The following is a 10,954-nucleotide window of genomic DNA, read 5'->3' as shown; positions in this document are numbered from 1 at the left end:
TTAGTTAGTTTTGATGCTGGCATATACTGTTGTATCTCCTGATGCCTCTTGAGTGTGTGCTGCTCTCACAGGGCTGCTGTGGACTATAGTCGAGTACGTCACATCATCCTGCAGAAATACAACATTAACATTTTTACACAGACACGTGTCAGTCAACACACACATAAGCTACACATATCTAGAATGATGCACACCTTTTCTTCTGCTTTCTTGCGTTTAGTTTGTGGATTTATAGCTGTGTACAGAACATCCAAATCATTCTGTAGAAAAAGAAGTTACATGAGACTCTCTCTCTCTCACACACACCCACACCTCAAATGTGATGATCCTGTTATTGGAACATGGATGTGTGTATTCACCTGCTTCTTCTGCTGTGTCCTCTGTCCTGTTTGTCCATCACCTATCTCGGTCTGTCCTCGTCTCTGTGCTACAGAATGAAACCAGACAGAGTGAGACTGCAGAAGTGTGTGTGTGTGTGTGTGTACCTCTGTGTTTCCAGTACATGACTCCTCCGAGTAGCAGCAGCAGCAGAACCCCAACAGCAGTACAGATGATGATGATGATGTTGCGAGGATTTGGGTTTGTGGGAGTCTCTGTGTGGAACAGAAGACAAGTGAAAAGGACACATGGAGGTTTGAGTTCTCCATTCTGATTGGTCAGATTAATCAACGGTGCTGAATCAATTCTGAGCTCTGACAGTAGTGCAACTGAATATCACAGGTTTACAGTATATTAATGCGCTCGTTCTAATACGTTATTGTATCTATAGTCACGGCTCATTCCCAGGGTGTCGTCTGGTGGACAGTTCAGATAACCTAAGACTAATTTTAAGCTTTACTTGCTTCACTAACTCACCACCTGGATCATTTTTAGAGCTTATAAAAGTTCTGTATTTATAAAGAGTAGTTTTAAGAGATAAAGGGCAGCCCTGGTGGAGTCCCACATGCACTGGAAACGAGTCCAACTTACTGCTGGCAATGCGAACCAAACTCCTGCTCCAGTCATACAGGGTCCGAATGGTCTGCAGCAGTGGGCCCCGAACCCCATACTCCCAAAGCATCCTCCACAGGGCACCACAAGGTCTCTACTCATATCATTGATAAGCTGTAAATGGTTTGTTTATTCACTTTATTTCATCAAACCATAGGGAGACGAGGTAGTAAACTCATGTAACAAGGACTCAGGAATAGATGACTTGCAACCACGTGATCAAAACGTGCTCGGTCATGAGCATCCGCCATGATGGTGGATATACAAAGCAACTAGGATGGCAGCCACTGAAAGCGTGTCTGTAAACAATGCTGAATTTTCTCAGTATTACCATGATTTGAACGAACAAGCGAAAATTTGATACACAGAGAAGATAGATATGTATGGTTTTAACCCATATTATTTAAAAAAGTCAGACTTTTCTGAAGATAAGACGCTTCTACCAACCATCAAGTATGAATACAGGTCATTTCGTCCAAAGCCTTTTTCATACACCCTCTCAACTATTTTATATTTCAGGTATTTGTTTATTCAAAAAAAAAGGAGGAATTCTTAATGGAATTTGACCAAAGCAAAACACATTTTTGTAAAGCAAATGAGTGCCATTGTATGTGCGCTTCGACACTAAAGAGCATACTAAGGGGGGTAACCATGTCGACGCGCGCCACTTGCTGACCCTGGGATGAGTTAACTCCCTTGTCATTGCAGGCTGCTCACTTGCATGTCTATGTTTCCAGCTGGATCATATTAAATCTTCAGGCGCAGAGCAGTGCTCTTGCAGGGGATTTGTTCGTGAACACTGGGCCAAGGCGTGGGCCTACCAGCCCAAGACCATACTCTTTTGAAGGGGGAGGCTTAGAGGGAAGTGCCTGTAAAATTTGGCTTCGCTATGAGCTCCACTGGCTGAATTATTAATTTTTAAAGCCGGCTGGATCATGTTAAATCTTTTGGCAGCGCTCTCACGGGCCTTTTATTTGTAAACCCCAGAATATCTGAAATATTCTGTAAAATAATTGATAGTGCGTATGAAAAATGCTTTCGACTGGATGTCTTAACGATTGGACGAAAAAGAAACCTTTATTTGTCACATGCACACTTCAAGCACAGTGAAATTCATCCTCTGCATTTAACCCATCTGAAGCAGTGAACACACGCACCCAGAGCAGTGGGTAGCCACACTAGAGCACCCGGGGAGCAGTCATGGGTTAGGTACCTTCCTTAAGGGCACCTCAGCCCAAGGCTGCCTCACATCAACCTAACTGCATGTCTTTGGACTGTGGGGGAAACCGGAGCACCTGGAGGAAACCTACACAGACACGGGGAGAACATGCAAACTCCACACAGAAAGGCCCTCGCCGGCCGCTGGGTTCGAACCCGGAACCTTCTTGCTCTGAGGCGACCGTGCTAACCACTACACGACCATGCCGCCGATGAAGTGTCCTGATCCCCTCGTCTCCTCTCCGTACTAAGCCTAAGCGTTTCCTCGCCCTCTTTCCGAATCATGGATGGAATTCTAAAAAAATGGAACATGCCACAGTCACGAGTACTGTTGTGACTAGAGTTGAGCCGGATACTCGGCTGAAACGAGTATCCGGTACAGATAAAGCACTTTTGCCAAGTACGAGTATTATACGAGTAATACGAGTCAATATCTGTGCTCGGCCTGAATGAAAATCCTCACAGAGCATCACAGCGCCCCTCCCCTACACACACTGCTCTGCTCACTCACACACACACACACACACACACACAAACAAACTCCCCCCCCCCCCCCCCTTACTCACTCTCACTCACACACACACACACACACACACACACACACGGTGTGGAAATAAAAAAAAATAAAAAAGAACCAAAATATTAAAAAAAAAAAAATCACACTGATCATAAAAAAAATTAAAAGTTAAAAAAAGAAAGTTATGTTGAGTATGAAAACTCTTGTTCATTACATTTCATTTCATAATTGCAACCGCATGTGTTGTATTCATTGTTGCAATACTTGTTCTGTAAATAGTTCGTTTGCTATCGTGATCAAAACCATTGATCTGAAGCTCAATGCTGATGCTGTCCTGTAAATAGTTTTCTAATCAGCAATAAATATAACAATTTCTGATCAACCCATATCAATTGCATGCTTAAAATAACATACTGGTTAAAGCCCTGCCTGTTTCAAGACAACCAGACCCACTACTGGGTTAAATCCTGCCCACTTCCGGGTTAGGCCCACTCCGAGTACGGATACGGATACAGATAATTCATATGATTAACAGATACAGATAATGCTGTACTCGCTCATCCCTAGTTGTGACCACAACCGTAAAATACAGCACAGAGATATGGCATAGCTAAAAGAACGCTTAAAGGAGTGGAAAAACAGAGAGAGTTGTGCACGCGTGATTATGTTTTTTATAGAATGTCGCTTGACCCTGCATTTGTATATCCACCAACATGACTGACATCCGGGTTTCTATTTTGCTTTGACGTCACTTGCAAGTCAAGGATATATACCGAGCAAAAAAGAATGTGAAAGTGATGAAAGAGAGCAAAACAAAGTGATGATGAATTCTTCCTCCAGTTCCATCAGGTAACAGGTGATATAAGGACAGGATTGTGTCTGAGGGTGTCTGTGCAGAGGAAGATGGACTCCACTGATGAAACTGATCAATGGTAGGAAAGTTGTTTACAATCATCTATGTGACACAAATGTATTTATTCAGGCAAATATGGTGGAAAATGAAGCTAAAATACAGAAATGTGTATCTCTTTAAAATTTTATTTAATTTTAAAAATAGAAAAGGAAAGCGCACCAGCGTTACTCGGAATACAGTTCTGATAGCATTTACAGTACAGGACCAAGAACATTACAATATCATGTGAGGAAAAAAATACAATGTGCCTCGTTTTTAATGATGTAAATATTGTGAAAGTGAAGCAGGCTTCAAAAGCATGTGAGTGTCTGATATAAAACTGTAAATGATACACGTTTAAATCTAAACACAGTCTGTGATTTAGTTAAAATATTATTCAGCATCAAATGGAAAGCTGAAAGTCTAAAAGGGCTGAAAAGAACAAATTGTGAATAAAAATGAAGCGACAGTATTTAGAGAAGTGTTTTTAAACAAGGCTATTTCTGAACAACTCTCTTTATTAATTTATTGATGGATCAGCTCATTGAGTTCTCAACTACAGACTCACTGCTCCATCTCCATCAGCTCTGCTGTAATGAACTGTATCAGGACCTGGAGAGTAAAATACACAAGAAAAGCTCAGTTCATGCAGCTGAAATTTTGGGGACGTGGATGATAAATTTCCACAAAGAGCCAGAAAGTGTTTGTACCTTTCTTTCTGGTGGTGTAATAGACCACAGCCACGATAATGTGCAGAAAGAACACAGTCACTACGGCGAAGGGGACGTAGGGAAGATGCTCTAGAGAGACATCAATATCACTCAGAACTTTACCTTAACACTGTAATCAGATTTAATTTCAACATACTGTCGCAAGATTTTTTTTTAAATTTGGGGTTATATAATTCACACAGAAGATTATCGGTAAGTGCTTCTGAAGTGAACAGAAGGTAATGTAATGTATTGATCAGCACCTGTTTCAGCGGGTGCAGGGGTTTTGTCTTTATTCACTGGGGTTGATTTTGAGGCTGTTGTTGTGACATGTACAGGAAGTGAAAGACCAGATGAAGTTAGTGTGAGATTGTTGCTGTGAGCTGATGTACTAACAGATGAATAAACCCTTTTCATTCCAGTGTGTATCAGTGGTGTGTGGTACCTGGTTTGGAATGAGATGAAGTTCTTCTGGTCACTGGTGCAGATGAAGGTTTTGTCGGTGCGTCTGCAAGGAGAGAAAAGTTAGAAATAAAGAGTGTGAGATGCAGTGAGTGAAGGCAGGACACAAGTGTGTAAACTCGGCGTGTTCTTTATTAACAACAATCCAGGAATCACAGTGAGGAGTGAAAGCGGGTCAGAACACGAACTCAGATAATCCATCATCATAAACACAAACACAGACAAGGGGCAGAACACAGAACAGAAACTTTTCACATCTGATTCTTACATTTTATTTCTGATTTTATGTTGCACTTTACATCTATTTCTTTATATTTCTTTGCTTTAGCTACATACTGTAGTCAACTTCACACATGGTTTATATACAGAAGGTCATTTTACCTCTTACTGTGAGATGGATGTCTCTGTAGATTCTGTTCCTGATCCTACACCTGTACCGTCCTCCATCCTCTTCAGTCAGGTGTGATATGAGCAGAGAGAGATTTCCTGGAAGATGATCATTAAAGAGCTGAACTCTGTCTGTGTAGAGATTTGTCTGGTCCTTTGGGAAGATTTCTTTGGAATCAGAACCATTTAAAAACGTCCATGTGAAAGTGTGTGGTTTGGCTTGTAGTTCAGAGCAGGAGCAGGGCAGAAGGACAGACTGTCCCACGTATCGAGTCACAGTCTCTCTCTGTCGATTCAGTGTGCAACCTGGAGAATGAACAAACATCAACATATTGCATCGCTGTTACAACATCAGATTAATCTGTCATGAGATTATCACTGAAGTAGCATTGTGAATAAAAATGAGTCCTTTACCTTTAACAGTGAGTTTGATGTCTCTGTAATGACTCCCTTTAACACTACACCTGTAATCTCCTCCATCCTCTTCAGTCAGGTGTGATATGAGCAGAGAGAGATTTCCTGAAGAGCGATCATTAACCAGCTGAAATCTCTCTTTGTACTGCTCACTCTCAGGAGATATCTTTTCCCATTTCTTTGCATTTGTTGTGTATCTCTCCCATGTGAATGTCTCAGGTGTGGTTTGGAGGTCAGTGCAGGAGCAGGGCAGCAGTACTGAGCCTCCTGTGTATGCAGCGATTTTTTTGGTCTCTTCATTTCCTTCCAGCCAGCAGCCTGTAGGAACACAGCAGTTAATGATGTGTTAATGAGCAGTTCAACATCTGCAACAACTCTACAGAACTACAGACAACCTGGAACTCTACAACTCACTAACATCGACCACTCACTGAGTCCATGAGTCAGCTTATTAACATCCACTCATCACAAAATCAGAGGTGGTCAGTAACGAAGTAAATTTACTTGAGTACTGTACTTAAGTACACTTTTTAACTATCTGTACTTTACTTGAGTATTAATTTTTTTGGCAACTTATGACTTTAACTTCACTTCATTTGAATGAGAAATATTGTACTTTTTACTCCACTACATTTCTATCAAGCTCCTTGTTACTTGTTACTATGAAGCAGCTTTGAAAGTGGATGGTTTTTTTCTTTTCTTTTCTAAAACGTGATTGGTTTTTTTCGCAGATGACACTGAGACAGCCTATCAGTAATCACTAGGGTCATGTCTCATCCATAGACTGGATAAAATCAAGAGTAATGATTTCTCCGCAGCATTATTTAACATTATCAGTTGATGGCAGAATGGAAGGAGGCGGTCCTTCTGGGGAATGCATGCACTCATGGCTATAGCTAGAACCCATTTTTCAGTTTTCTGAAAAGAATAAAGAGTTGTTTTGTTTTAAATGTTTGCTTTGTTTGCCTAAAACGGAGCACATCCAGCCTACAAAATCTTGCTGTCTGACCTGCGGATGCATATTGAGGTATGTAAATGTTTTATTCCAAGAGAAAGCTTGCAGTGAAGTTGTCTGTGCTTTTAGAGCTCGCGATAATGTTGCAATAGCTGTGCAGTCTGGTTAGTCAAATGACTTTCTATGGATTTGCCCACCAAGTTGCCATCGCCTTTTCCATGGCTAATGATAACACATAGCTAGTTAACTTGAACACTGTTAGTTAGCATGTAAAAACAGGGTTACACTAACATGAGTAACATTAACTTATCTAAAGTCCTTTCAGAAATGTTTTCGCATAATCTTGCCAAATAAACAAAATATAGAAATCTTTTTTAGTAGCGTTATCTACCCAATATGATTTTGAGTTTGAAAAGAGTTTGCGAGCATGTCAGGTGGCGATCCACTGACCTCAATCATTCCACAGACAGATTCATATGTGCATGAATACATGCACTTGTGTGTGTGCTCACACACCACCTGTGAGATGGACGCTAATTGTACTAATCAGTCACAACAAATTGTTGACATTTTTTGTTTTGATGTTGTCTGTAAACCCGCTGAAAACGAGTAAACTACAATCATGGACAACCCCGACTACAACTCCCAGTTCACACAGTGCCCTCTATCTCCCGCCTACTGAATCACAACTGACTCATATTTCCGCAATCACCTGTCCATCTATATAAACCCCAGTCATACTCTCGCCCATTGCGAAGTATTGTCCTGAGTCTCCAGTTCATACCAAGCCTTGTATCTTTCTGACTGCTTTACTGACTTTTGACCCTTGCTTGTTCTTCCTCGTTTTCTAGATCTTTGTCTTGTCCTTGTAACACTGTCGATCGCCCGACCCACACTAGCCAGTAAATCCAGTAGGTTGCTTCAGACGCATTAGGTTTTGTAAGCGTTGTGGCAATAATACAAAAATGCAATGACAGAAAATGTACTTTTAATACTTAAGTATTTTTAAAAGCAAGTACTTCAGTACTTTAACTTTAAGTAAAACTTTGACTGGACAACTTTTACTTGTATTGGAGAAACATTTGACCAGTGGGATCTGTACTTTGACTTCAGTAATGGAGTTGGGGACTTTGTCCACCTCTGCACAAAATTCAATAACTCTCTAATATCCACAGCTGGACAGTCAAACTGAAAGAGTTTTGCAGTTGTATGTTATTTTTAAGGATATTTTAGTCGGTGCAACCATCTAGACACTAGATTATTAAAAGTGAGACACACACACACTGAGGTTTGCTAAACCCCATAAAGATTGGACCACAGAGGACCGGAGGAAGTTCCTCTTGTCTGAGGAGTTCAGCTTTCAGCTTTTCCCATCACCTGGTTGTTTAATGGTTAAACAGAGGCCTAGAGAGGCCTACAAGCCACAGTGTCTCACACCCAGTGTGAAATTTGGTGGAGGATCGGTGATGATTTGGGGTGCTTCAGCATGGCTGGAATGGGGCAGATTTTTGTTTGTGAAGGAAACATGAGCCATCAAGCCATATAAACAAACACACAAAAAGATCTAAAACCTGCAACACACCAACTCTGTTGTATTTTGTGTTACACTGAGGCACTGAAACTCTGAATGTATTTTAATCTGAACAGCGAAACTTCCTTCCGTATTAATGACACGCCACCAAAGAGGCCAACTGCTGGTGGAGGAAGCGGCGCTGTGATCACACCACACGGGTAAGCAGTTTACTGACATCAACCACCCATTCTGTGAACAGTGGACACACCCCAGTGTTTCAAGCCTCTTTGGCCACATAGATGACGCTGTAAGAACCTCGATGAGTAACAGCCAATGAGAGAGCAAGAGGAAACTCTAGGGGGACGAGGCAGAAACAACAAGAACCTCAATCATGATGGCGGAGACTCAGCGTTCTACATGAGCCCAGGAAATAGACGGGGATTAATAAAACTCTGGCAGAAAATTCTTCTTTAATAAGTGTTAAGCAGCTTTTATAAAAGTCACATGATGATCATTTTCTCATGTTTATATTTGGTTTGACGGCCAAAAAAAAAAACTCCATAACTCACCCCAATAATTTCAGTTGTTCAGTGTTCACTTTATATTTCCACATTACGAGTAAGATTACTGAATGACTTTATGCTTTAAAGGCTTTAAATCGTAAAATCTTACATGTAGTATTTCCTGATATATATTCAATGAGAGAGAGAAGAGGAGACTCACCTTCAGTGATATGAAGCTGTATCAGGAGGAGAAGAAAACACACCTGCATTCTTACTGAGGACCCAAACACACACATTTATCCAAAGAGACAATTGGAGCGAAACACACACTGACCTACTCGTACACTGTGTCTCATCAGAATGAACACACAGTAAAAGCCACATGCAGACCTTCACAGTTAAGACAGGAAGTACAAACTGAGCAGTTTGCCACTGACCACATAGAGGTGAGAAAGTCTCCCATATCTGTTGCACAGCAGAACTGAGTCTATGTTCTGAATAAATCATCCAACACCAATAAAATATTAACTATTCTTCATTTTCATGCCTTCAATTAAAGAAAAGCATTTTTTTTTGTATTTTTCATTTCTTCTTGGAAAACATGCATTTTATTGTGTCTTACATTTTGCATGAGCTTGTACATGACGTAATGACAGTCATCTGCAGTCTCCTGCATTACTGATCTAACCGCCATCTACTGGCCTTTCAGTGTTAGTGCACCACAGTAAAGCTATACATACAGTGGCATGCAAAAGTTTGTGCACCCTTACTGAAAATGTCTGTTCCTGTGAATAGTTAAGTGAGCAGAAGATGAACTGATCACCAAAAGGCATAAAGGTAAAGATGACACATTTCTTTTCAGTGTTTTCTGCAAGATGTATTATTTTTGTTTTGTACAACTGGAGAGTGAAAAAAGACAAGGAACACCATGCAAAAGTTTAGGCACCCCAACACATTTGAGTTCTCAGGTAACTTTTACCAAAGTTCCAGACTTTAATTAGCTTATTGAGCTGTGGCTTGTTCAAATTCTTCGTTAGGAAAGGTCAGATGATACAGATTTCAAAGCTATATAAATTCTCTGACTCCTCCAACTTGTGCCTAAAATCAACAGCCATGGGCTCCTCTAAGCAACTCCGTCACATTCTGAATAATAAAATAATTGACGCTCACAAAGCAGGAGAAGGCTACAAGAACGTAGCAAAGTGTTTTCAGGTAGCTGTTTCCTCAGATTGTAATGTTATTAAGAAATGGCAGTTAATAGAAACAGTGGAGATCAAGGTGAGGTCTGGGAGATGAAGAAAACTTTCTGAAAGAACTGCTCACTGGACTGTTAGAAAGGCAAATAAAAACCCCCGTTTGACTGCAAAAGACCTTCAGAAAGATTTAGCAGACCCTGGAGTGGTGGTGCACTGTTCTACTATGCAGCAACACCTGAACAAATACTTTCATGGAAGAGTCATCAGAAGAAAATCGTTCCTGTGTCCTAGCCACAAAATTCAGCGTCTGAAGTTTGCAAATGAACATCGAAATAAGCCTGATGCATTTTGGAAACAAATCCTGTGGAATCTCATCTCATCTCATTATCTCTTGCCGCTTTATCCTGTTCTACAGGGTCGCAGGCAAGCTGGAGCCTATCCCAGCTGACTATGGGTGAAAGGCGGGGTACACCCTGGACAAGTCACCAGGTCATCACAGGGCTGACACATGGACACAGACAACCATTCACACTCACATTCACACCTACGGTCAATTGAGAGTCACCAGTTAACCTAACCTGCATGTCTTTGGACTGTGGGGGAAACCGGAGCACCCGGAGGAAACCCACGCAGACACGGCGAGAACATGCAAACTCCACACAGAAAGGCCCTCGCCGGCCACGGGGCTCGAACCCAGACCTTCTTGCTGTGAGGCGACAGCGCTATCCACTACACCACCGTGCCACCAATCCTGTGGACTGATGAAATCAAAATGGAACTTTTTGGCCACAATGTGCAAAGGTATGTTTGGAGAAAAAAGGGTGCCAAATTCCAGGAAAAGAACACCTCTCCAACTCCGAAGCATGGGTGTGGATCGATCATACTTTGGGGTTGTGTTGCAGCCAGTGGCACAGGGCACATTTCATTGGTCAAGGGAAGCATGGATTCGAATAAATACCAGCAAATTCTGGAAGCAAACATCTCCAAATCTGTAAAATGTTGAAGTTAAAAAGAGGATAGGTCCTACAATAAGACGATGATCCAAAACACACCTCAAGATCTACAATGGAATACCTCAAGAGGCACAAGCTGAAGGTTTTGCCCTGGTCCTCACAGTCCCCTGACCTAAACATCATTGAAAATCTGTGGATAGATCTCAAAAGAGCAGTGCATGCAAGACAGTCCAAGAAACTTGTA

The 10,954-nt window shown here is 41.4% G+C and overlaps 1 protein-coding gene across 1 annotated transcript; it reads right to left on the bottom strand.

The window, feature by feature from the left end:
- LOC132868983 (uncharacterized) lies at positions 1 to 7,296 on the bottom strand. The gene is made up of 9 exons (XM_060902347.1): positions 7,287 to 7,296; positions 5,591 to 5,908; positions 5,171 to 5,482; positions 4,773 to 4,835; positions 4,328 to 4,417; positions 486 to 707; positions 360 to 427; positions 195 to 260; positions 1 to 108 (listed from the first exon to the last, which is right to left on the bottom strand). The coding sequence occupies exons 1-9, from the start codon at positions 7,294 to 7,296 to the stop codon at positions 1 to 3; spliced, it is 1,257 nt and encodes a 418-aa protein (XP_060758330.1).
- Between the last annotated feature and the right edge of the window lie 3,658 nt (positions 7,297 to 10,954).

The sequence above is a fragment of the Neoarius graeffei genome, chromosome 2 (genome assembly GCF_027579695.1).
Source record: "Neoarius graeffei isolate fNeoGra1 chromosome 2, fNeoGra1.pri, whole genome shotgun sequence".
NCBI lineage: Eukaryota > Metazoa > Chordata > Actinopteri > Siluriformes > Ariidae > Neoarius > Neoarius graeffei.
Note: the sequence above shows the minus strand (reverse complement) of the source record. Positions and strands in the feature narration are given on the sequence as shown.

Bases quoted from the DNA above. Each gene is read 5' to 3' on its own strand.
- LOC132868983 (XM_060902347.1), bottom strand. The intron at 708-4,327 runs GTACAAACACTT...TGTGATATTCAG, and splicing joins TTACACCACCAGAAAGAAAG to TTGCACTACTGTCAGAGCTC. The intron at 109-194 runs GTGTGCATCATT...GTATTTCTGCAG, and splicing joins GCAAGAAAGCAGAAGAAAAG to GATGATGTGACGTACTCGAC.